Below are 27,575 nucleotides of genomic sequence, written 5' to 3' on the forward strand. Positions count from 1 at the left end.
GCATGTAGCTTAAGGACTACTCTCACGTAAAATTCAAGAAGCTTTCGCAGCTTGACCCTTTTGCACACTGTAGAGAACAGGACTTCTAGGAGTGTATGTTTCAACCTAAAGCATTCTTTTTTTAAAGGTACAGTATATTATAGCTTTTAATAGGACTTACGAATTATCTATGCTTAAGGATGGAATTTGGGGAGACCGCCTGATGCAATTAAGGACAGTTATTTACAGCTACTGGTCTGATTATGCTTAAACCCTTCAGTGGTTTCTCATTGTTTATAAAACATCAGCTACTGTCCTTGTGGTGCCTCAGGTCTGCCCTGTCTGCCCTCTGCACACTTTGCCAGCTCGCTTTGGACCCCCACCTACCTCTTGCCCTGGGCTCTTCTCACACTGGCCCTGCTCCTTGCAGCTTTGAATATTTTGTGCCTTCACCTGGTTCACCCTTGCTCTTCCTTAGCTCACTGCTGAAATATGACTTCCTCAAGGCAATGTTTCCCAGTCTCCCAAGATACATGCCTGTTGTAGATGTTCAGAGCACCCTGCACTTCTCAATCACAGTTCACTGTGGGCTTGAATTAGCTGTTCATATGAACTCTGTTGGGGCAGGGCTCTTCTCTCCTTGCTCTCTGACCTTCCCCCAGGACCTAGTGTAATGCTTGATGCATAGCAGGTGCTCAATAAATGTCTGTTGAGATGATGAATAAATGAAAGTGAGAGTACACAATTAACGGAGGAGGAGTTGCATATGGCCACTTTTAACTCCAGGATTCTCCACGTCAATGATCCTCACTTTAGGGACAGAAATGTAGACTTCATCATTATCCATCATTTCCTTTGCCTTCATCCTTTATACAGTGAAATCCCAAATCCTGTTGACTATTATTGGGAAATATATCTTGGATGGCTTCTGTATCCTGTTGCCTCGGATAGGAGCTTCCTGTTTCTGCTCTTGCCTTCTCCAGCCTGCCTTAAGGACCACTCCCTATTTATCTAAAGCAGTGGTTCTCAAATCCAGCTGGGCTCAGAATCACCCCCTGTGGAGCCTACTGAAAATACACCCACAAAGATTTGATCAGTGGGTCAGAGGTTTGGGAATCTGCTTTTTTTTTTTTTTTTTTTTTTTTTTTTTTCCTGGCACATCCCCCAGGTGATTCTGATATTCACACAAGGGTGATAATTACTGTTTTCATGCACTGCTTTTATCTTGACCCTTGACCTTGCTCAAACACCTGCTTCTAGTTCTGTCTTTCACACTTTTCAACTGAATGAGACTCTAGGGTCTGGGTCTGTTACCCAAAGCAACCTCTGAAAGCATGAAATGTCTCATTTTATCTTTAAAAAGCCGTGCAAATTTTTTGTTAGCATCCATAATATATCTAACCCCTTCTATCACCCTCTCAAAATATCTTTGTACAAAATGGACCTTCGGAGATGCATTGTGTTTATCTTGGCTTCTCCTTCCCCTTCCCTCCCCTGCCCTCCACCATGGACTCCCAGGTGATGTGAACTCCAGCCTCCAATAAATATCCCAGCACAGAGTGCCAGAATGGAAATGGATCTGGACATGGAAGCAGAACACCCACATCCAAGCCCTGGCTCAGCCGCTCACTTCCGTGTTATGAGAACATACCTTTTTTTAACTTTTAGAAGCACTTTGACATTCACCAGTTATCTTCATTTCAGCTTAGCTTCAGGGACATTGCACATCATCCACAGAGTGCTTTGTGCAGAGGCTGGGCAACCCCTGCCCATGTGATCATACACGCTGTCACTTAGCAGCCGTTCACGGTGGGGGGGTTGCTATGGGCAAGATGGAACCTGTGTAATGGGGGACTCATCAGACAGAGAATTGACCCACTAAATTCTTTTTTCTGGAGACCCTTCCAGCCCTGAGTTTCTTTTCTGTCGCATCTCTTGACCCTGGTGATGGCCCTATGAAGTAGATAGCAGAGACATTCTCCCCATTGGACAGATGCAATAACTAAGGTTCAAACAGATGACTCTGCTCTTCCCCCTTCCTGAAAGATGCAGCTCAGCGTCCTCTCCCTGCCATATCCACCTCTAGGTCTCTCCTGACTTTGGGTTACCACCACCCTCCTCAGACTGGGCTTTTGGAAGTTTTCACCACACTTGTTGAAATATCTGTTTTATGTGTGTATGAGTCCTGAGGCCTAGGAGTATCTTTTGTGCCATATTCCCAGTGTCTAACAATAGCAAATGCTTAATAGTTACAGTCAAGTGTACTTATTGCTGAAAGCCCACCATGACTCAATAGATACTGTCATATTCCCATTTTATACATGAAGAAACTGAGGCTTTGAAAGGCCTATTTATGCAGCCCAACTCACCTCCATACCTGAGTTCTTTACCATTGCTCTCCGCTGCTTCTCCATGAATGTTGGAGGGTTATCCCCAGGTTAGATATACGAGGGACTTGCTAGTTAAGATGGGCTGACTAGGTAAAGATTTCTAAGTGGGGACAAGGAGGGTGCCGAGAAGACGAGGAAAAGGAGGTCTGAATAATTCTAGGGAACATCCTTTATCGATGAGGGGGTATAGCCGGGCAGCCTGCATGAGGTTTTATTTCTTATCCTTCACACTCTTCCCGCTGTGGCCCTTGGAGTTCTGGTATTCAGCATTCATGAAGCTCTCATTATCCCGGAATTAACAAAGGAGGCTGAGCCGGGAGGGCCCGGCCGGGGTCTATCCTCCATCTAAAATTCCATTCGGGGAATCCCAGCCTTGCCCCAAGTAGGGAGTGAAGGTGCAGAGCTGGCCTGGCGTGATTCTTCTCCCTGGCACAGCTGTCAGGCTGCGGCGGGGGCAGAATGTGGCACCACATTGCAGTCATACCAGTTCTGGGGAATTGATGGACAGCACGCCTCACAGGAGGCAAGCTTGGGGGCTTTTTATAGCCCTCTAAGAACCTAGAGGAAAACTGATCTCCTGAGAGAGAGAAATGGAATACGTGCCTTTTCCAGGCGCCATTCCCTCAACCATGTAGTCCCCAGATGCCTGCAGTTCAACTTAGGGCAAGAGCCACAGCTAAATGAGTAGTGTAGTGTGGTGGAAGCAATTCACTGCTGGGAGATAAGGATCCTAACCAAGTTCCTTGAATTCCCCCCTTGGGCTTCAGTTCCTTCACCATTAAGGTTGAAGTATTAGAGTGCAGGGACCAGCAGACCTCAGTCCAAGGGCAAAATCTGGCCTGCTACCTGTCTTTGTAAAGAAAGTTTTCTTGGAACACAGCCACACCTGTTCATTATATATTGTCTAGGGCTACTTTCTCACTATAAGGACAGAGTTGGGTAGTTGAAACAGAGGCCAACAAAGCCTAAAATATGTAGTATCTTGTCCTTTACCGAAAAAGTTGGCCAACCCCTGGATTAGGCTGTAGAGAGATTGGGAGTGTCTCCCTGGAGCACTGTGGTGAGAAGGATTCTGAGGGTGTGTCCAAACCAAGGAATGAAGCACTGTCCTTAAACCATACGAGAGTGTGTATTCAAGAGTAGTGTTGGGAAGACCCCAGAATGCCATTTACCAGTGTTTTTCAAACTACTTTTGGCCTCAGAAACCTTTTGCAAACAAAATCTTAAGCAACAGAGCTGCTATGGGTGAAGTGGGAATGAGAACACTGAGCACAGCCCATTCCATCCCTCTTACCACCGAGGCAGCACCTAAGGAAGCTATGCAGATCCCATAGGCTTCATCAGAAGAGCATTAGGAAACCACTTACCTAATCCTATCTCATTGATTCTACAACTGGGGAAACAGGTACAAGGAGTAGTGGCTTGCCTACGGTCACCTGACAGGTTCCCGTTTGGCTTTCCACATGTCACTGACGTGGTTACCAGGTATCAGCAGAACACGGACATATTTCTGCTGGGGAGAAAGCCTGTCCATTGGCTTTGCAGGGCCTCAGGGCTGCCATTAGTGCACGGGTGACCAGGAAGTGCCCTTGCTGACCTGGAGCCCACCTAGGTTCAGTGGTGGGACTTGGCTGGGACACATTGTTGATATCTGCCCATGTTTCACCGTGGCCTAGTCAAAGTTTTGGAGAATTTTTTTTTCTGACAGCACCGAAGCCAAAAGAAGAAAATAAAAATTAAACCATATGTATTTTTATTTCATTGATACAAAGATTTTTTTAAAAAAAAACTCAGAACATACCTTACAATTGACATCTTAATTTATTCGTTTTGTTCTCTTTTTTTTCAAAAAGCTGTTGTTCAATATGAAAATATCTTCAAATCAGTGGCATCTTAGAATGGAGAAATTATGATAATTTATACTAAGGTTTTCTTTTGAAGATGGAACCAGATTTATTCATTTGTAGAATAAATATTTACTCTTCCTGCCCGTTCTTGTTGAAGGGTTTGCTGAAAGCAGATCCTGCTGATGCAAAACCAAGGGGGATTTTTTTTTTAGCTCCACTTGGACCAAAAAGAAAACTGATCTCCTGGGAGTGTGCCAGGAAGCCAGAGAGCCTGATGGCCTTTCCTCACCTCCAGCCAGCAACCAGGTGCAGCTCTCAGAGGTTCCACAGAGGAAGCTCAGGGTCCCTGAATCTCCCAGTGTGTCAGAGAAAGTGAAACTTGGTCACCGATGCCTGGAACATGAGGTCATATCTAGTCAGTGTCCATCAAAGAGAATATATAAAGGACCAGAAGTTTCAAGGGACACTTCCTAGCCAGGAGCCCTGTAGAGATGGCATTCCAGATGGAGAAAATCGTGGAAAGAAGAGCCCAGAAGCATGCTCAGAAAGCAAAGCAGGGCAGCATGCCGAGAGCCCAAAAGAGCAGATGGAGGTGACACGGGGCCTCCATGTCCTTCCAAAGAGTAGGGATGTATTCTCCCAGTCGCTTACTGGGTGTGTCCCAGTCCTTAGAGGTTGTGCGGCTTGCAATCTGTAACTAATAATAGAGAAAGGAGAGTACGACAACTGAGGGCTCTGGCCGTGGTGTCAAGTTGCCTGGGGTTTGAATCCTGGCTCTACTCCTTTTGTTTAACCCCCTGAGTTTGTCTCTTCAACTGAAAATGGAGATAACAGTCTCCTATCTACGATGGGGGATCATTGGATTCATATAGTGAAAGCACTCAGCACATAAGAAGCAGTCAACTTTTTGAAAAAAGAAAGCAAATGCCTAAAACTCAGGTTTAGAAATGACTGCCTTTCTTAATAAGTTAGAAAGTAATCCAAGTTATCTCTGACACTTTCACCCTCGCTCCTTGCCTGCCCATCCTGGGAAGGGATGGGATTACGGAGACGTTGGGGATAAGCCACAGGGAGTGCATGGGGCACGTGAGGATCTTTCATCATCTGTGTCACAAAGGAAAACTGGTGTTCTGGGCCCTGGGGAGCAGTGGATGAGTTGTGAGCAGGAAGAGATTATGATGTGTTGCAATTTGGGGAAATTATTAAAGCCAGCAGTGAGCTCACATTCGAATGGAAAGGGAGAGATTGGAAAGAGGTGGCCAGTTAGGAGGTAGGGCAAATATCTCAGGTGAGCAGCAGACTGTAAGACCAACTCACCTTGATGTTTAAAAGCAGAGATACATAAAACTTTAAACTCTCCACTTTGAGTTAGGGTTAATTGTACACAATTGTTAGTCTAATGCAGAAGCAGAGAGATATTTGGGGCATTTCAAAACTCAAAACATCCATTTCCATGACTTTTGATCAACGTTTTCTTGGATCCTCAACCCCAATGATGGAGGCAGGAATCACCCCGGGGTCTCCTAGAGCCTATTCAGGGGTGGATTCCTGTGGGGCAGGTTCATGGGGGCCTGGCCCAGAACCAAATCCAGGTTTAACACTGAAAGGTTTCTGCAGGTGAGAGGGAAGGAAAGGAGGGAAGACTTCCTACCTGGGCAGATAGTCAGAGTGGCCATCTGAGCTCAGCTTCCAGCCTCCCACCTAGAATATCTAATCTAGGCCCTGGGTGATTTCCTTTCATCACTGACAACCGCAGCAACATTAGTAATCATAATGAACCCTTACAAGCATGATTCATATGTACCTGGCATGATGCATACAGTCTTCATACATTGTCTCCCTTTCTTCTTGCCACAACCCTTTGAGGTAAACACTGTTATTATCTCTGTCTTACATTGAGAAAACAGGCTTGGTGAAATGATGAAACCTGCCTGGGTGAGGGAAGCCAAATCCCAGGTTTGATGTTGGATACATCTCACCTGGGTTCACAATGCCACAGCTACCTACTGTACTGACTCCTCCCTAGCCTTCCTGACGAGGGACTATCCCACCTGGGCTCCATCCCTCTTGAAAGGGACACCTATCGCCTCTCTTAGTTCAGATTGCTGGAAAGTTCTTCTATACACCAAACCTAATACTGTGGTCTTGGAACTGTCACTCCTGATCCATGTCTGCTCCCCAAGGCCCCAGCTCCCCAGGTAGCACATCTACTCCACCCCTTCTCTTCTCCCACTCCCCAAGAACCCTTCTGTTCTTGGAGACATTTGTCAGAGGCAGGATTCATGGGGCCTCCCTAGTCTGTGGTCCTTTCTATGAATTCCAGGTTGTCACTTAGCCCCTCCCCAGTGCACCTGCTGTGTACCCATTACTGTGCTGAACACTGGGCAGATACGAAGTCAGGCATCATCTCAGTCCTCATGGATTCACAGTGGACATCGAACAAGTCATCTACTCTGGCGCATAGAACAGGGGAATCTCACCTGTCCAGGAAGGCTGGATCAGCCTCCCGGAGGAAGTGGCATCTAAACCAACTCTCAGAGGATAAGCAAGCACTTTCTGGGGTGTGGGGGAGATTTTAGATAATAATCATATCATCAGCTTGGCATGCATCAGGGACTTCTCTAAGCACTTTATGTAACACCTCACTGGATCCTCACAACAGCCCTGTAAGGAATAAGTATTATTATTATCCAAATTTTGCAGATGTGGAAACAGACACAGAGAAGTCACTTGCCCAATGTCACACAGCTACCAGGAGGTAGCAGTTGGAGAACAGATTATGCAGAGGAAATGCCGCAAACAAACAGCACCAGGGTAGGGTCTCAGATATTGCAAATAGGTCAGAAATAGTAAAAAATAATTTTTAAACTCTATTGAATAGAACAAAGCCAACCACATACTCCTATTAGTGTAGCCTGTGGCATCTGCTGATGATTTTCTGATTCCTTGATCACACTGAGTTTTCTGCAAGCCGATTGTCCACCTAATGCTTTGCTTTTCTGAATGAGGTGCTATTCAGTCTCTTCTGAATTCTAAATGAGTTCCGTTGTTTGATTGGAAGTGGGAGGTAAGAGGATGGCACATTTATATTAATCACAATTTACTGCTTTATAAAATTTCAGTATACAGGGTGCTCCTGCTTCTCACCAGCATCATCAGCCTTGAGTCTCACAACAGGCCTGTGGAGGTAGGGAGGGCAGTTATGATCACCCCACTTTGATGTTGAGGAAATTGAGGTCAGAGACACACAGCGATTTGCCCAAGGTCACACAACCAGTAAGTGTGGAGCTGGGGCTTGAGCCCTGAGATTCTGGCTCCAATGCCTGTGTTTTCTCCAGAGCACCAAAACACAGCACACTGTGGGAGGTGGAAAGTTTCCAACCCTGGCTCCTATGGCCTCTGGCAAGTTTAACCTTGCTAGGCCTCAGTTTCCTGTCAGTAAAACTGGGATAAGAGTTCCCACCATATAGGGTTGCTGCAAAGAGCAAATGAGGTAAAGGCACTGAGTGTTAGGCACAGAGAATATTCCTACAATGGAATAGCATGTAACAGTCAAAAGGAATGAACACGATGACAAGCAGCAATATGGATAAATCTTAGCAGCATAATATTAAAGAAAAAGTCACAAAAGAGTACCTATAGCACTGTATATTCTTTTAATAAATTTTTAAACTAAAAATTTAAAATAATATTTTCAGGAGTACATCTGGTTGTACTAAAACTATATAGAGGGGAAAGCAAGGACATGGTGAACACAGCATTCAGGATGATAGTGAGATTGGGCAGGGGAGGCAGGAGGGCGGGATCATAAAGTTAGATGTAAGGTACTGTCAAGATTCTGGCTTTTGCTTTGAATGGTAAGTTTGTGTGTGCTTACTCCATTATCAAAAATAACTACATAAATAAATAACTAAATAAAAATATGGCATGCATGGGCCTATAATGAGAGTATCTCATGAAGCAAGGATTAGGATTTTTGTCCACCTGAGGTTCTATTTTTATTTATTAATTTATTTGAGATGGAATCTCACACTGTCGCCCAGGCTGGAGTGCAGGGGTGCAATCTTGGCTCACTGCAGCCTCCACCTCCTGGGTTCAAGCGATTCTCCTGCCTCAGCCTCCTGAGTAGCTGGGACTACAGACATGAGGGTTTTTTGTTTTTTTTGTTTTTTTTTTTTTTTTCGTATTTTTAGTACATGTTATTTTTAGTACATGTTAGCCAGGCTGGTCTCAAACACCTGACCTCAAGTGATCCGCCCACCTCAGCCTCCCAAAGTGCTGGGATTACAGGCGTGAGCCACCTCACCCGGCCATGAGGTCCTATTTTTTAAAAGAAGTAAAAGTGTAAGGCACAGTACCCATCATATAGGAAGTGTTCAATACATCTTGGCTGTTATTATTAGATAGCTTTATTATTATTGATTATATCATCCACATACCCCTAGTCAGAGGCTTTGCTGTCAGCCCGGGGAGGTTGGTGAGATGGGTCCCCAAACTCAGACATCTCAAAAGCAGAAATCCCCAGCCTCACCTAGGCCTCAGGCCAGACATCCGACCTGGTGAATGAACATCAGTTGGGGAATGGTCAGAGGAGCTCACTGCTGGTTCCAGCAAGCTTTGCAGGTAGGAGACACCTATGAAAAGAAGGCCAGAAGGTACGCTAGTGCTGCGATTGAAAGCTTAGGCTCTGGAGTGAGGTCTAGGTTTGAATCTTAACCTGCCAACTGTGTGCCTTTAGACAAATGACAGTGCCTCTCTGAGCCTCACTTGGCTCATGTGTAAACGCAGGCAAAAACAGAACCTACCTCACAGGGTCATTATGAGGAGTAAGTGAGGCAATCCATGCAAAATGCTTAGCACAACATCTGGAACATCACTTTAGCACTTGAAAATACTACCTGCTTTTACCATCAGGCATCCCAGATTACTCCCTGGGACTACTCTGCTTCCCCACGCCATTGGTGAAGGAGGCGGTGCAGGACGCTGGATGCGGAAACAGCTGCCATCTTGTGTGAGGAGTGCACGTGTGTGTCACAGTTTTCCACTTCCTCCTGGACCCATTTCCTTTGTGAGCTCAACAGGGAGGAATCCGCAGACAAAGGAACAATTCTGGGAGAGCCCAGTCCCACAGCCAAAAGCTGTTTCCTCAGAAGCGGGTGGCCTTCCTCTACCCCCTCCTGTGTGGTCTGGAAATGCCTTGGGGAGAAGAAGTTGTGGCTTCCCTGGAGGCCCAGAGCTGAGAAACAAAATGCCCCAAGTGACAGCCCTCCTGGTGGAGGACAAGAACCTGGGCAGAGCTGATGCGAGTAAGGCCATTGAGGATGTGGGGCTTCCCTGAGCCTGTCACCCTAGCCTGACTCCTGGGAAGAGTGGCTCCCAGAAACTCTCCATGACCACCCTGTCTTCCTGAAATAACAGTGCATCAAAGAATGGTACTCTACCATCTCTAACAATAATCCCTACGATTTACCAGCCTTTTCCCAGCCATTCCTCATTTCCCCTTCACACAAACGTGTGCATGGGCTTTCTAAGCCCCTTCTTACAGAAGAGGAAGATGATTCTGAGGGGGTTAAATAACTCATCCGAAATTACGTACTGGCAAATGGGAGGAGTTAGAGCCCAAACCAAGTCCTCCAAGTCCCAAATTCTTCCCACTATTTTTTGCCTTCTCCCTTCTTATGAATGCTTTTGTGTTTCTATCCTGTGGAGTCAAATTTGTACTATTCTCTTAAGCATAAAAGGATATTCAGTTTCCTGCAATCGCTGTAATTAACACACACAAAAGTCTTCCAAGGTGACCTCACTGCCCCTGCCGTCCCTCACACAGGGGCTATATTTAACTCTTGGAAAGTACTAAGACGGAGGCATTGGCTTTGCAGCTGGGTTTTTTTTTTCTGCCCCTTTGTCATTCTTTTCCAGCCCGCATGTACAGTGGGCTTCCCTATCCAAGCTGGGACAACAGGAAGTGTTTGTCTTAGTGATAAACAATGCGAGTCCAACCAGTGCCGTCTCCTTCTACATTCTGCCCACTGTTTGGCCTTCACTTGGACTCAGAGAAGTGCTTGTAAATTCAGAGGAAGGAAGGGAGATGTCCTGATAGCCCCAGCTGGGTAGATTTGCAACAACTTGGAAGAGTCTGTGGGCAGGGGAAGGAGAGATTTCTCAACCCAGGAAGTGAAGGGCAGTTCTGCCAGCCTCACCTGAGGAGCTGGTGGGAGTAAACCCAGAGCTGGACACAGACAGAAAAAGCATCCTGAAGGAAAACTGGGGGTGGCATAACAACTAGATCCTCCAGTATTCTCATTCTAGCATCCTCAGTTTCCACATGTGTAAGTGGGGGTAATCCACCTTATTGTAAGACTTAATTTATGGGCCGGGTGCGGTGGCTCACGCCTGTAATCCCAGCACTTTGGGAGGCCGAGGCGGGTGGATGACAAGGTCAGGAGATCGAGACCATCCTGGCTAACATGGTGAAACACCTTCTCTACTAAAAATACAAAAAATTAGCCAGGCGTGGTGGCGCACGCCTGTAGTCCAAGCTACTCAGGAGGCTGAGGCAGGAGAATTGCTTGAACCCGGGAGGCGGAGGTTGCAGTGAGCTGAAATGGTGCCACTGCACTCCAGCCTGGGCAACAGAGCCTCCGTCCCCGCAAAATAAGACTTAATTTATATAAATAATACACGTAAATCACTTAAAGCAGAATACGTGTTATAGTAGTAATGGAAGAGTAATGGAGATAGCTAACATTTACTGAGAGCTTACTATGTGCCAGACTCTGTTCCAGGCACATTCACATGTGTCGGGGCCTGTTCCCACTGGTGAGGTAGATATGCTCATGTTACTGATGGTGTACATGAGGCACAGGTAGTTACGGGAGTGCCCCAGAGGTACACAGTTTGGAAATTGGGGAACAGGAATTAAACTCAGGTGGTTTAGGTTGCTCAATATCTGTTATCATTATTTCTGAATGTATATGTTAGAATTAAAATCCACCAACTACAAAATGTGCATCACTAAATCAATTGGCAGCCGTATTCATGTGAGGGGTATAAGTTGAACAAAATAGAGCATTTGGGAGCCTAGCCAAGTGAAAAATTGGTCTTTTGCTTCCTTTTACATGCTGGGGGTACTTTTTGTTGCCTGATTTTTTTTTTCTTTTTTTCAAGCATCTCTTTACTATACTGAGCCACTATAAGGCCAGACATGATTTTAAAATCACATTAACTAGCCGTTAGACTTTATCAACTCTTAAAAGAAAATAAAGTTTGCTCCAAGAATTTATTGTTCCATGTATACTTAAACATTTGCCCTATGTTTGGCGCTAGCCAAAGCTGGCAATGTTCCTGCACTCAAGGAGCTCAGGCTTAAGTTGGGGAAAGTGACCATCATCAAAAAATACGTAAGTAAATACGAAATCTTGCCATGTGAAGTGCCACAGGGAGACATACTTGATGCTACCATGGCATAAAATGGGGGGAGTAGGTGCAGTGAAGAGAACAAGGAAGGTATCCCTGAGGAAGTCAGGATTGAGTAGAGAGCTAAAGAGGATGTTACTGGCTGGCAGCGGAAGGGAGTTCTGATAGGCAAAAAGAACAGCTCTTCCAAGTCCCTGAGTTGAGAGGCTGAGGAACAGAGCGTGAGGACAGCCTGGAAGGAGGTGTCTCTGGAAAAGCCTACAGGGTGCCTCACGCCTGTAATCCCAACACTTTGGGAGGCTGAGGTGGGCAGATCATAAGGTCAAGAGATCGACACCATCCTGGCCAACATGGTGAAACCCCATCTCTACTAAAAATACAAAACTTAGTTGGGCATGGTGGCGCACAGCTGTAGTCCCAGCTACTCGGAGGCTGAGGCAGGAGAATCACTTGAACCCAGGAGGTGGAGGTTGCAGTGAGCCGAGATCGCGCCACTGCACTCCAGCCGGGCAACAGAGCGTGACTCCGTCTCAAAAAAAAAAAAAAAAGAAAGAAAGAAAGAAGAGAAAAGCCTGCAGGGTTTGAAAGTCACAGAAAAGGCTGCTCTTCCTTTCCTTCACCCTACCCAAGCACTGAGCTCACATCTGATCAGCATACTGCTTTTCTTTCCAGGGCGACTTGCCTCCCCACTGGTACTGTGGGTCATACCCCACTGATATGTTAACACAGTATGCAGAAAGTTAACTATAAAATCATGATCAGAAATATTCAAAGTAAGGCACTGGTTCTTTCTCCAGAACAGGAGCCTTTATGAGATGGAAATTGGGTCATTTTCCTTTGCATAAGAAAGGAAATTTGAGTAAATCAAAAGAAAAATTGTAGGCCCTTCATAAAACCACAGTCTCACAGTGGTCTTTTTCCATTTTTAAATGGTGCTAGTTGCATTTACTCTGACTTTGAAAACAAAGAAGGATAAGTTATCTTTGTGATCTCTGTAAAGAGGCTGGTCAAATAGTGAGGTGGGGAAAAGAGAAGTTGTATATTTTCCTACGGCTTTGCATTTAATGAGTTTGTAATTTGCAAGCTGTTTCCAAGCATTTTTGTACGCTCCAGAGTCTGAAATGTACACAGGAATGAGATCATGAGTCCAAGTGCCCAGCACTGGGCCTAGTTTGATAGGAGCCAATACAGGGTTTATTATTCTTGTGACTTGCTGATATTTAATTACTCACTTGTCTTTTGTTATGAACTCATTATCTTTGCGATCTCTAAATAAATCTGACCTTCTGAGCGCTAGTGTCCTTTCTGGTTGTGATAAATACCTCTTGCTTTTCACTCAGACTGCATCAGGGATGTGAACCAGGTAGCAAGTGGTAGTACTTTTTATTGGTAGCTTAATTTCTGCTATCTAACATCTTATTTTGATTTCAGTCATGTGGGGAGGAGTGAGGAGAAGATAGAAAAGTGATCTTACTCTTAGTTGGGCACTCACCAGGAACAATAAGAATTTAACAGCCTAATCTTAGATATATTTTAAATAGGTTTCTAAATTTATTTGAAAAACTTTTTTGCAACCCAGAGAATAATTATCCTTCATCTTGGGTTTCTGAGCCTCTGTCTCACTTAAAAGATTGAAAACTTATAAACGATGATTAGTCCATTTCTTCCTGTTGTATCTTTTTCTCATCATTGGAATTCACTGTACCTCCCTAAGACTCAACTAAACCAAGCAAGATAGATGGAATTTATTCATGGTTCTAAATAAACTGGAGACATAAACACAGTTCTGTCCTCATGCCCGAGTCTGCCAAGAGCAAAGACAGGAGATGGGGGCAGCTTAGGAATTGGGAACAAAGTTTTTCCTGACCGGGGACAGCAAGGACCCAGGATTCCTGGGTTGCGTTACTACCCCTCTGTCTAGAAGATATTGTCTCCTCACCTTGCGTGGAGGGGGTCCTTGGAATGTGAGCACTCTGAGGGAAGGGGCTTCGCCAGCTCCTTGTGCCACAGCCATCCCAAGCTCAGTGTCAGGGCCAGAGCCATGAATAGTTCACAGGATGAGGCTTGCAGAGTCCCACCATGCCCTCTTGTCCCTGTACCATCCTCCTTTGTGCCTACCACTTCACCTGAAACTCAATGGGGCAATCACAGATGAGTGAAGAGAGCAGCCATCGAGTGCCTGAGCACCATACACATCAGTTCATTTCATCTTCACCATGACCTTGTGAAGCAGCTACTGTGATCACCCCCACTGTTTGCAGATGAAGAATCAGAAGCTTAGGAAAGTTTAGAAATTTCCCCCAGAGGCCCACAGCTAGAAAATGACAGAGCTGGGAGGGAAGCCCAAATTGTCCAAGCCTGTGCTTTTAGCCACTCTTTCATGACTTATCTTGAGCATCAAGCTTTGTGTTAGTATTGTGTGAACCTAACACAAAATACTTTTTCCCCCAACTGGTTGTGTGACCATAACTAAGTTAAATAACCTCTTGGACACTCACTTGCTATATGGTTAATATAAGAGGATTAGACTAGGCCATCAAAATATTGTATTCATTGAGTAAATGTTCATTGGGCATCTACTGTGTACTGACTGAAACACAGACCCTGTCCTCCTGGAGCCTATTAGAACTATAGCAAATCTGCTCCTAATGCTATCTCATCAATACTGTGGAGTCTCCATAGTTCTGGAAAGTATTAGAAAATAACAACAATGACAAAACAACATGCAATATGGCTATCATTTAGTGAATGTTTGTTCGAAGCATGGTGCCGTGCAAAGTGCTTCACAAGCATAACCTTACCTAGTTTTCCAACCCTATGCGGTTGGGATCCTATTATTCTCATTTTGCCTGTGATAAAACCAGGGCTTAAAATTTCTAATGTGCCCATCATTGCACAGCTCAGAAGTGGCAGTGCAAGAATCCCAATAGACATGGGTCCGACCCCAGAGCCCTAGCCACTGCACTATTCTAAGCAAGACTCCATGCTCCAGCTATTTGTAATCTTCAGGGGCTCCTATTCCCACCTTGACTCTCAGTTATTTCAGAAGAGGATAACTAATGATATTTTTTTAAGGAATAGGAGAGGTTTTCCCACATTCCTTATGTCCTCTGTAGCATATTTTTTCTGGTGGAGTATTTTGCAGAGGTTGAACCTTGGACTGCCCCCATCAGAATCACTTGGAGTACTTGTAAAAATGCAAGTTCCTGGATCCAGGACAGGCCTAGCAAATTAGACTTTCTGGATAGGAGGTCTGGGAATGTGCATTTCCAACAATCCCGCTGGAGGAGTCTTTTCTTACTAAAAATTGAGGTTACTGTCCTGTTGGTATCACTTTTCATATGCCTTATACCCATACGACCTCTCCAATTTAAATTCTATAATGTTTTAAATCTCTTTGGTTTGAATTCTCTAAAATTAAAGATGAAGCTGTCATCAGACTTCTGTATTCACTGTGATTGAAAGCTAGCTTCTTAGGGTGAGCTCTGTATTGTTCTGGAAGAGCCCAGCACTGGCTGAAAGGTTTCTTACATCCGTGATGTATATCGGGTTTTCTCTGGGATGAGATCCCTGCTGTTAATTCAGGTATTTGCTTTCAGTGGTCTTTTTTTTTCTATGAGATCTTCACAGTTGAAGTTCTGAAGTTCAAACAGGCCCAGTGGGGAGAGGGCCTTCACGCAGGAATTTCAGCCTCACGGTGAGGGTTTCCACCCACAGGTAAAGGTATCCCCAGATCAGGAGCCCCATGAAGTCATGGCCCGGAGCCCTCCACTGGAGGGCTGTGAGAGGAAGCCCAGTACTCACATCTGCCCACCTCCCCCAAGCCCCAGCCTGGCCTCCTAGCCTCTGCTGCACTGAGCTGGGCTGAAGTCTTCTGATGGAGCATTCAGATGTGGGGTCAGACAGGCCAGGGTTCAAAGCCTGACTTTACTGCTTACTGGCTGAGTAACTTCACTTCTCTGAGCCTCCATTGCCTCCTTTGTAGGGCGCTGGAGGATTAGATGAGATAATGTGCATTAACTGCCGAGCACAGGGTAACTGCTCAGCTCCAGCGAAAGACTTGCCGGTTCAGTGCAAGCTGTGCTTTGCCCCATGGTTCCCCTCCCTCTGCCCCTGCTGCCTGCCAGATCTGTTCAGGTCGCAGAAACCCCACCAGGACTGGCAGCCCCTCATTCTCCATCTGCTTCTCTCAGATGCATTCAGTCCCTTTCTTCTCCTTTGGTCTGTTTGAACTTTGGTGATCAAATCTCAGTTAAAGGAAGAGCACTTAGATGTCAAGGTCCCATGTTAAGAATCCCATCAAAGACCAGGAAGGAAACAAAAAAGGTATTACAAAGCTTGGGTGAGAGAGCTCAGGTTTTTAAATGCAGAGCGCTCATGCAGAACCAAACTGTTCTTACTTTAGAAACGACTATAGCAAACCTTAAATTAGAAGCAGTAGAGCATTTAGAAGCCAGAAAGCTGCCACCCATAGGCATTTACTGATAACAACAAGAAATTGCTGGAACCTCACAGCAAAAAGAAAGAAAGAGAGACAGAAGGAAAGAAACAAAAGAAGGGAGAGAGGGAAAAATATAACGAAAAAAGAAAAGGAGGGAGAATGGAGAGAAAGAGAGAGGAAGGGAGGGAAGTGGGGAAGGAGGGAAGGAAGGAAGGGAGGGAGGAACATATTTAAAAATCCCAAAAAGTTTTGCAATCATTAGTCGTTCATTGGGGGGGGCAGCAGTTTTTAAAGTTTTAAAGTGTAGCTAGGGATGAGGGAGTTGCCTGGGGGCAGTCCCCAAGATGTTTTCAGGGGGTTTGTAAGGTCCAGACAACTTCTATATAGTACTAAGACGTTATATACCTTTTCACTCCCATTCTCTACAAGCTTACAGTGGAGTTTTCCAGGCACAACCTGTGGTGAAGGGGTAACTTTGAAGGCTAGTGGGATAAGTATCTTTGTGTTCTTGTGTTTTAAAGATTTTTCAGTTTTAATGTTAATGCAATAAATATTGATAGATACAACCCACATAAAACAAAAGCAATTTGGAGTCCTCAACAATTTTTTTTAAGAACGGATTTTGCTCTGTTACCCAGGCTGAAGTGCAGCGGCACAGTCACGACTCACTGCAACCTCCTCCTTCCAGGATCAAGCAATCCTCCCACCCAAGTCTCCTGAGTAGCTGGGACTACAGGCACATGCCACCACTCCCAGCTAATTTTTTGTATACTTTTGTAGATGGGATTTCGCCATGTTGCCCAGTCTGATCTCAAATTCCTGAGCTCAAGTGATTCGCCTACCTCGGCCTCCCAAAATGTTGAGATTACAGGCGTGAGCCAACACGCCTGGCCCAATAATTTTTAAAAGTATAAAAAGACCCTGATACCAAAAAGTTTCAGAATAACCAGTATAGGGATAAACAGCCCAGTGCACCCCTGAGCCACAACATCCTGTGGGAGAGCAGAGAGGTATCATGTGCTTTTGAATGTGAGTCGTGGCTGCAGGGCCACAGGAGGGCTCCCAGGCCACCTGTGGCTGCCTTCTTGCATCTGCCGTGGCCTCCCTTGTGAGTAATTACCTATGAGGGAATACGCATGTTTGTGTGTATGAGACAGAGAGAGAATGCGCATTGGGACAGTTGGAACAATCTCTTATCCATGTTTTCTAAGCCCCGCCCAGGGGCCAGGCTGACACATAGTTAGTGCTCAGTAAATGTTTTGGAATTGAGTTAACCAACATTTAGTGTATGTATTAGTCTGTTCTCATGCTGCTAATAAAGACTAATAAATAAATACCTGAGACTGGGTAATTTATAAAGGAAAGAGGCTTAATTGACTCACAATTCATCATGGCTGGGGAGGCCTCAGGAAACTTACAATCATGTCAGAAGGGGAAGCAAACACATCCTTCACATGGTGGCAACAAGGAGAGATGCCAAGAAAAGAGGGGGAAAGCCCCTTATAAAACCATCAGGTCTCACTATCACGAGAACAGCAGCACAGGGGTAACCACCTCCATGATTCAGTTACCTCCCACTGGGTCTCTCCCATGATACGTGGGGATTCTGGGAGCAATAATTCAAGGTGAGATTTGGGTGGGGACACAGCCAAGCCATATCAGTGTGTCTGTTGAGGGCGCTAGAGAGGTTTGTTATTCCATTTGAAGAGATTTCCTTGAAAACAGCTAAAGTTTGGCTAAAATGATTTTAAATAATTACCTGCTTTAAAGAGGGAAACATATTCATCCAGAACCTGTGTTTATGTGATATGGCAGGGCCCAGGCCCTGGAGGCAGCAGGACCTCCAGGTGCCTTTCGCCTGGGCTCTGGAGGCAAGCAGTGACCCCCCAGAGCTGTGCCACTCTGATCCCTCGGGATCACACAGACTTAGAATCAGTCTGGCTCTACCTCTCAAGCTGTGCCACTATCCCATAGCTGCCACAGCCTCAGCGTCATCTTCTGAAAAAAAAGGCATCCCAATAGGACTGCTCACAGATGTGCCCTGGGGATTGGATGGAAACACGCACAGAAAGCCCCTCCCTTAGTGTCCAGCAGCTGAGAGTGCACATGAGATAGGAGCTGTCCACATCAACCTTCAGCTCATTGTCAACGAGTTTGGGGTGATGATGGATTTTGCCACAGAGAGACTGCAGCATCATGTTTTCCTAACAAGGGTCACTATCTATACATAAGATTTATATTTAAAAGAAGGTCCTAGTGTGGTCATCTGTTCATTCCTGTCTTGTCAGACACATGAAGAACACCCACACTGAGCAGGCCCCAGACCAGATGATAAGGAAGCAGAGAGTCACAGTCCAGTCCACGCCTGCTAGAGCCTCACAGCCTGCCAAGGGAGGCAGACACTCAGGGATCAGCACAGATCAGTGTAGTAAATTCTTCAGTGACAGCAAGAATAGCTGACTTGTGGTGAGCATTCACTCTGTGCTGGGCAAGGCCCTTTGCATGTCTGGTGTCATTAATTCTCACAGCCACCCTATGAGGCAGGTGCTGTTATTATCCTCCCCCTTTACAGGAGGAAACTGAGGAACCCATAGGGTAAGTGATTGGCTAGTGAATGATAGGGCCTGAATTTGAACCCAGGTGATCTGGCTCCACGGCCTGTTCTCTTCTGCAAGGTGCTGTATCTCCTCCTACACCTCCAGGCCCTGCAGCTCCGGGTCAGTGTCTCCTGGTTCCTCAGGAGGGCCCAGGGTGGGGAACAGCACATGGAGTTAGGAGTCATGGCTGGAGCTGAAGTCCTGGCTTTTCTTCTTGCCTCTGTGTAACTTCAAGCAAGTTATTTATCTTCTCTGAGCCTTAGTGTCTTCATCTAAAAGGTAGGGGTGATCATGGGACCTACTTCAAAACTTGTTGGGAGGAACAAAGAAAATACTATGAGTCAATATATCTCTGTGGTTAAAAGAAGAGAATGAAGAAAGCAGCTTCACTCTAGGCTCTGCTAGCTGTGTGATCCTGGAGAAGGTATTTAACCTCCTGGAGCTTTAGTTTCATCCTCCATGTAATGAAGATAATAAAATACTTGATATACGATTTAAATGAGACAATAAAATGTAAAAGGGCTGAATATAACTGATAATGATCGTTCAGTACAGGTTAGCTTCTGTTATCACGCCTAAATGCTTAGTGGGTTGCAAAGCAGGGCAATACTACTGTGATGAAGCTGGTCTTTGGCTCTAAGGCAAACCAAGTCCCAAGTTACTTTTCAGGACAGGGAGACATCAGTGACATCATGGTCTTGGCACACTGAAGTCCTTAAAGGACTCTGTGCTCTAGGATCTTGCAACTCAGATGGTCCAGGACCACCAGCAGCAGCTGCAGCTTGGTGCGGATCAGAAATGCAGAATCTCGGATCCCACCGCACACCTCCTGAATCAGAATTTGCATTTTGACAAGATCCCCGGGTAATTCTTACACACACTCAAGTTTGAGAAGCACTGGTGTCACGTGGAAAGAAAGAATGGCACTGATAACATGGAGTGAGGAGGGTTAATGTTTAGTTTGGCTGTGGCCAAGGCACCGGAAACAGAAGGTTCCAGAGATTGAAGCACATGAACTGATGGGACAGGAAGGCTCTCTTTCCTGCCTGTGTCCTGGATGGCCAGGGGCTCCAGCCTGAGACCTGTGCTGAGCTTCGAGCTGCAGTGAGAAAGGACCCTGGTCAAGCAAAGCAGAGGGCAATCTGGGACAGAGGGAGGCCTGAGAGCCTCTGCTCGGGGCTGCCTGAGCTCAGTGTTGCCAGATGAGCCCAGGGAGGTCCAGTCCTTGGGCCAAGGCCATCTGAGGTAGAGTGGGGAGACCCGGAGAAACACCACAGGACTAACTGAGCAGGACCCTCTCACGGGAGCTGGGTGGCAGGTCTGGGACAGCTGAGAGCCCCCGGGTCTGCTTGCACACCCGGACCTGCCCTCTGACCCCTTCCGCCCAACTCTAGGTGGTGGGGGGCCGAGCTCCCGGGCACAGAGCTGTGACTGTGCCCGTCTGCCTTCCTCTGCAGTGCTGGAGCAGCTGCTTCCAGAGCTCACCGGGCTGCTCAGCCTCCTGGACCACGAGTACCTCAGCGATACCACCCTGGAAAAGAAGATGGCCGTGGCCTCCATCCTGCAGAGCCTGCAGCCCCTTCCAGGTCAGCCGCCAGCAGCCTGCCTGGAGGAGCTCCACTTATGTAGGACAACAAAACCTCCCTTCACTGACTCAAGAACATGCAGGAACCCTCTGCCCCACCCCCACCCCCAGGGGCTGCCGCAGGAGGAAGGCTAAGCCCTGGACACAGCGTCCAATGCATTCCATGCGAGCTCTTGCCCAATGTCCTTGTCCACTGGGGCCCCACCTCCCCACCAACAGCCCTGGCTGTGCTCTTTGTACTCCTTCACCCCTGCCCTCCACACACACACAGAACACACACACTCACATAGAACACACACACCCACATACCCCCCACACTGACCTACAACACACACAGCCCCTCACACACCCACCACACCTGACACATGACATGCACACACCCTAGCATACGCCTGACAGCCCCAGTAATCTGTTTCCATACTGGGCTTCTGGACATCCTTTTACTTGGAGAAAGAGATCCTCAATAACTGTGTAAAAACTAAAACAAAGTTTGAAAACCAGTGAAATAATTTAGGACTTGAATGTGCTTTGAAAGTGAGTACTGTGTCCCATGTGGGCTAGAAGTATGAGTGGGACGGGGGAGACCTGGTCCCTCCTCCTTCACAGCTGGCATGTCCCCCTTCTTCCTCACAGCAAAGGAGGTCTCCTACCTGTATGTGAACACAGCAGACCTCCACTCGGGGCCCAGCTTCGTGGAATCCCTCTTTGAAGAATTTGGTAAGTGACCCTCTCCCAACCTCAGCTACGGAGCCATCCCTCTTTCCCTGTGTGTGCAGAAGGGTCCCCCGACTGGGCTGGGCCTGGCTCTAACATCGCATCATTAAGTCGCTTTGGGCCAGTCCTTGGCCCCTCTGGGCTCTGCCAGCTCTGAAAGTCTAATCAAAGTCTGCATAGGAATAGGAATTCAGCTCAGAGACTTGAGGAATGGTAGGGATGACCATGCAGTCCAAAGAAGGCATGGCACATTAGGGTGTTTCCTCACCGGCCACTCCCAGGTGATTGCCACTTGAGACACTGGGCTGAGCGATGCAGTGGCTCAGCAGAAATGATAGCTTGCGTGGCTGCCATGGGCATGGGAGCAGCTGAGCTGACTGCATGCAGAGTACCTGACGTCCTAGCCCTATCCTGAGGGAAGACAGCTCTGTTCAACACAGAAAGAAAGCTACAAGCCTTGGTGAGAGAGTTTTGGGGACTCATAGACTTAGGGAGCACACTGTGCCTTTATAGCATAACCCTCAAAGATTTCCAAAGTACCAAAACAAGTATGATTTTATTTGATCCTCTCTACAATCCTGGAAAACAGACAAGGCAGGCATCATTGCCGCCAGCGTACAGATGAGTTTCAGAGTCAAAAGTCATTTGCTTAGGGTTACTAACGGAGGAGTGGTGGAGCCCGACATCACACTCAGGCCTCCTGACCCCAAATCCAGCCCTCTTCCCCTGGTGTGTGCTGCTCATCCTTGGCTTTCTTTGCCCAATGGCCTGTCCCTCTGTAGACTGTGACCTGAGTGACCTTCGGGACATGCCAGAGGATGATGGGGAGCCCAGCAAAGGAGCCAGCCCTGAGCTAGCCAAGAGCCCACGCCTGAGAAACGTGAGTCATGGCCTGGGTTCCCACACCTCAGGGCCTCTGTGCCTCTGGAGGAGGCAAGGGAAGCTCTCCCCTTCCCACTGGGTGGTGCCCTCCTGGCGGTTCTGGACCCTGTTGTCTCTCTTGGGTTGTGGGTGAGGGCACAGGCAGCACCATGTGAACATTTCAATGGCCCGTGATGTGCTCGCTGTGTGGTTTTTTTCTTATTTATTTTTATTTTTATTCTTTATTTTGCCACCTTCCTGACTGGGAAGTCACAGTGTTTGTGCTGAGCAGGGAGAATGTGGTGAACTTATCTGTGCCCTCAGGCCCGAAGGACGTCACCAGCCCAACATCTGATTGCATAACATAAGCCGGGCTATGGAAAAAGCTCTGGACCAGGAGCTGGGTGACCTCTGCCCACCCCCATGACTCTGCTGTGTAGCCTTGGGCGAGTAGCTTCTTTTCTCTGAGCCTGAGTTTGTCACCTACAGAATGAAAGACTGGACCAGATATAGGATGCCCAACCTTGGGGCCATGGAATTAGAGCAAGGGGCTCATAATCACAACAAGCTTTGTCTGTCAACTGCATAATTCATTGTCATCATCACCAGCAACAGTAACAGTCACTAGCAACTTACTATGTCCTTTACATGGTGACAGCAACTGAATGAGGCTGGCACAATTGTTATCCCCATTTTACAGATGAGGAAACTGAGGCTCAGAGAGAATGAGTGATATGACCCATGTCCCACAACTCACACGTGGCAGAACTTAGCTGTAAAGCCACGGTTCCCCTGGCCCAGTAGCTCAGCACTCAGCTGCGGGTGGTCCTGCCTCACTAAAGAACAGGCCTCACGCTTCCTTGTCCTACTGCACCTCGTGTGTGTGTAGACGTGGTTACAGAGTAGTGCAGGACTCACAGTAGCTTCTGGTAATTCTGCATGTGCTCAGCAAAAAGTATGACTACTACTGTTTGGCAGTCCACAAAACTTGCGGACATTCCAGGGGAAACCTGATGATTAAAAAAATTGGGGTAAGAATCACTGGATAAATATGCCCTCAAGTTTTACCAGCTCTGTGGCTCTATTAAAAGGTATGGCTTCACATTCACACTGCCTCCTGCCTTCTGCGAGCTCCTGCCTCCCTCTCCCTCAGCCTCTCTCTCCCTACCCTGCTCCGCTCCCCTAGCCCTCTTTTTTGTCTCCTTGCAGGCGGCCGACCTGCCTCCACCGCTCCCCAACAAGCCTCCCCCTGAGGACTACTATGAAGAGGCCCTTCCTCTGGGACCCGGCAAGTCGCCTGAGTACATCAGCTCCCACAGTAAGTTCTGGTCCTCTTGGTGGGGCTGGAGACTTCCCGTCCCTGAGAAGCCAAATTTAAGTTCCTCTGTGTCCTGTGGGAGCTGGAACTGCAAGCCTGTCACCCTCCCAACCATGTCACCATTGGCTTAGGAGAAGCCGCCCTGGGCACCTGGCCTCTTCGGTGACAGCCTGGGTGGACCAATATGTGGGGCCCCAGGGGCTGGGGGCTTAGGTTCTAGTCCCAGATCTGTGTGGCCTTGGAAAATCCCCTTGCCCTCTGGATCTCTGTTCTTCCACCCTTAAAACAAGAAAGAGGAAGCAGACGCACCGTGTCAGTGTGCTAGGAGGCAGCTACACAGATGACCACCACTATACTGTTCCCCCTACTAAAACTGCTAACCCAAGTGCTCCTCTTGAGTGGGTGGTGAAATTGTTTCAGTAGAATGACCTCCTATAGGTGGGTTAGGTTATCGAGTCAATGCGTAAAATAAAAAGCACGTGGTCTAAACCAGACGTTGTCAGAGTAGAGTAGGGGTACCCAGGGGTTCATAACATGATGTAGGCAGAAATATCAGAAGCTTTACTTCTATTTAATTCAACATATCTTTTAATAAATTCCATGTGAATGTTTTGTAGCATTTATAATCTGATAATAGCATATTTGTAAAAAAAAGTTTATATATACATATATAACATACAAAAATAAACATAAATATATGTATATATTTTTACTAGTAGGCGGGTGCAGTAAAATAATTTAGTGGGCACTGGTACAAGTTACCATTGAAAATCCCTTAAACTGGCCATAAAGGAGAGTCTTTGGTCTTTTCATCGGCTTCCTCCAGCATTGCAACACATGGACGTTCTTTTGAATGAAGAGATCAGATGAAGTCACTTGTTTGGGTAAAAGGACTTAACGTTACATATAAGAAACTACATCCTAATGTTTGGATGGCTCAGCATGAGTAGTTGAATTTGTATAAGATAATGTTTGTGTGATGCTGCTCTGTCATTCAGCAGCACAGTGGAATGCTCTCCAACCACCAAAAAATAATCAAATTTCTAAAATGAATTCTGATCAGCAAAGACAGATCGGTTTTATTATGTCATTGAAAACGTCAAACACAAAATACTGCATACAACAATTCCACTTGTTTTTTTAAATAGGGTGTACACAAACACACACACACATGCATCCGTTTTAACAATTTTTCGAGGATATGCAAGGAACTATTAACAGGATTTTCCTGCGGGAAATTAATAGAAATATGGGTGAAGGGAACATATTTTTTTCATTCATACTCTTTTCTATTACTGTTTGTGCTTTTTACCGTGGGTGAATTTTTTTATTGTGGTAAAATACACGTAAGATTAACCATTTCCACCATTTCAAGCTGTCCAGCAAGTGGCATTTGGTACATTCAGTACATTCACAGTATTTGCAGCCATCACAATTATCTAGTCCCCAAACATTGTCATCACCCCGGAAGGAAGCCCATACCACTAAGCAGTCACTCCCCATTCCCCACCCCAGCCCCTGCTAACCACCAATTCACTTTCTGTCCATATGGATTTGCCTATTCTGGACATTTCACATAAATGGAATCATATAATCTGTGGCCTTTTGTGTCTGGCTTCTTTCACTTAGCATGTTTTCTAGGTTCATCCATGTCGTAGCATGCCTCAGAACTTCTTTCCTTTCTATGGCTGAACACTATCCCACCATACGGATAGACCACATTGTGCTTATCCATTCCTCAGCCGATGGACCTTGGGCTGATTGCACCTTTTGGCTATGGTGCTTGGATCAGGTAATCCACAGCCCTCTTCAGCCTTGATAGTCTCAGGTTCTGTGTTATCGCAAACAGCTGTGGGGGTGTGAAACAGGCAACTTTATTTTATACACTCAAGGACAGGGAACAAAGTGCTGCTGGGCCTTGAATCCCAGGTCAAGCCTATTGGCTATATGGGGCTCCTTCACCTCCCCAGGGAACTCACTTCCCTCTCAGACAGGGCAGAGAAGACACCTCCCAGAAGCAGCTGGAATCCTGGGGCAGAAGGAAAGGGAGGGCTTCAGGAAGGGCCAGGAACCTTGTCCAGGGAGAGCACGCCAAGCCCATCAGGGAGTATCCTTCCTCTCGCTCACAGCGTCCAGCCCTGCCAGGTGTCTGAGTACTGTGTTCCCATGCCCCCTCACCCTTCCCTTCTTCACATCTGACCCCCCCGTTCACCTCCCAGGAGATGTCCAGCATCTGAGGCCTCAGGGTGCCTGCTGGAAAGGCGGGCTCCGAGCCTCACTTGGGAGATAGAACTGGGTGTCCCAGTCACTGGGAATGTCAGTGCTGCCGTCTTCAGGAAACAGATGCACAGGAGGGGCTAGGAGCCCAGAGCAGCATTCTGAAGAGCAGTGTGCTGTGAGAGTGAGTTGGACTGGGCGAAGGAAGGCTTCCTGGAGGGGGGATGTGCACCATCCCCTGAGCTGGCACCCTCAGTTCTGATCCAGGCTCTGTCACCAGCAAACTGTGTGTGGCTTGTTTCCTTGTCTACAAAATGGGGCTGATATCTACCTCCCTGCCTTGTGGGTATCAAAGGAGACAATCACAGTAATAACAGCTGGCACTTGTTTAGCATATTGTGTGTGCCAGGCGCTGTCCTAAGAATTGACGTGCATTGTATCACTAAGCCAAGGTGGGAATTGCTCATGTCACTTTCCACATCAAGAATCTGAAATACAGAGAGACTTTTCTTTTTGAGGTCACTCAGTAAATGATAGAGATAGGATTTGAACTCAACTCTGATTGATCCCAAAGCACATGCTCTTAACCATCTGAACTTCAAAGTATGTTCCAGGGACTGCCTGCATCAAAATAACCTTTTAAAAACATCATTGAATAAATTTTTCCCAACTCATTGGAGTCCAATACATTTTCTATTTTTATGGATGTTTAGAATTTTCCTATTAAATAGTCATTTTTTAATGCAGATTCCTCAGCCCAGCCCACTCCAATGAACCAGAATCTCTGGAGATACAGCCCAGGGGTCTGCATTTTCAGACAACTCCCAGGTGATTCTGACACAGAATACAGTTTGAGACATCCCACTAACCCCAGCACTGCACCGTACTACCTCCCAGCTCCAAATGGGAAGGTGTTGTGAAAATCTGCACAGGTAGTTGTAGTCACTATTATGCACGATATTATTATCTCCTCTAGTCCAATTCTTTCTTTGCAGTCCCAGAGGTTTAGAAGGAAGTAAGAGGAAGGGCTGAGGTGGAAAAAGATAAGAAGGCAGAGCAGGGAGGAAGGTCTCAGCCCAAGCAACTGGTACATTGCTCCCTGCAGTGCAAAAATCAGAGCTGCGACCAACACACCACACACACACACACACACACACACACACACACCATGCACACATGCAATGCTCTGGGGTCGTTGAGGAGGAGCTGACCACTCACTGCCTGAGAAAGTCAGAGGAAAGATCTTTGATCTGGGTCTTGATGGATGACAAGTCCTCTGGTAGAAGACAGAGGGCACAGGGAACAGCATGAATACAGGCCGGGAGATATGACAGCCCGGCAGGGCAGTTTCTGGTGACAGGAGCAGAGGGACTGTGGAGAGCTAGAACAGATGAGATGCAGAGAGGAGGCCTCACACCCTGGCCTGAGCTGCTCAGAGTGCCTGCTGTCTCTTCCCTGAGGTAGAGCAGGGGTGTCAGGGTCTCCCCCAGTCCTGGCCCCTGGAGTCTGCCTGCATTTCTCCAAAGTGCAGCTCTTTCTGACAACCCACAGATGGCTGCAGCCCCTCACACTCGATTGTGGATGGCTACTATGAGGACGCAGACAGCAGCTACCCTGCAACCAGGGTGAACGGCGAGCTTAAGAGCTCCTGTAAGTACCAGGTGGGCGTCCAGATGCTGGGCAGGGCTTCTGCCCTTGCAAAGAGCAGGCCTTGTCCTGGCCCTTAGCATGGGTGTGCCCACCAGCCCCTCACCCAGACCATGGTCACTAGAGAGGCCCCAACACCCTTGTTTTGGGTGACCCCAGCACTCAGTGGAAAGACCACTGGAATGGGAGTCAGAAGGCCTGGATCTAACCCTTTCCCTGACTTTTGATAACTGATCTTAGGTGAGTAATTTCTTTTCTCTGAGCCTCAAGTTTCCTTATCTATAAAATGGAGATTTGCTGGGTTATTGTGAGAATAACGAGAGACAACAGATGTCAAGATGAAGGGGTATGACAATAGCATAAATTTATTGAGCATTTATTGGGTGCCAAACACTTGGCTAAACACTGTCCATGCATTGGTCTTCAAATAGCCGGCTGAAGTGGGTACTGTCATTTATTATGATCATTTTACTGATGAGGACACTGAAGCTCTGAGAAGGGAAGTAACCAAGATCGCAAAGCAAGGGATAAATCAGTACAACAAAGTGCAAAAGTAGGGGCCA

The 27,575-nt window shown here is 46.8% G+C and overlaps 1 protein-coding gene across 1 annotated transcript in view; it reads left to right on the plus strand.

The window, feature by feature from the left end:
* AFAP1L1 (actin filament associated protein 1 like 1) overlaps positions 1 to 27,575 on the plus strand; it is a 69,882-nt gene that overhangs the window by 7,516 nt on the left and 34,791 nt on the right. The window contains exons 2-6 of the mRNA XM_003829047.6: positions 20,128 to 20,256; positions 20,889 to 20,972; positions 21,752 to 21,849; positions 23,040 to 23,148; positions 26,917 to 27,015. Coding sequence (XP_003829095.1) covers positions 20,128 to 20,256; positions 20,889 to 20,972; positions 21,752 to 21,849; positions 23,040 to 23,148; positions 26,917 to 27,015 — 519 coding nt within the window. The remainder of the gene's footprint in view (positions 1 to 20,127; positions 20,257 to 20,888; positions 20,973 to 21,751; positions 21,850 to 23,039; positions 23,149 to 26,916; positions 27,016 to 27,575) is intronic.

This window comes from Pan paniscus, chromosome 4 (genome assembly GCF_029289425.2).
Source record: "Pan paniscus chromosome 4, NHGRI_mPanPan1-v2.0_pri, whole genome shotgun sequence".
NCBI lineage: Eukaryota > Metazoa > Chordata > Mammalia > Primates > Hominidae > Pan > Pan paniscus.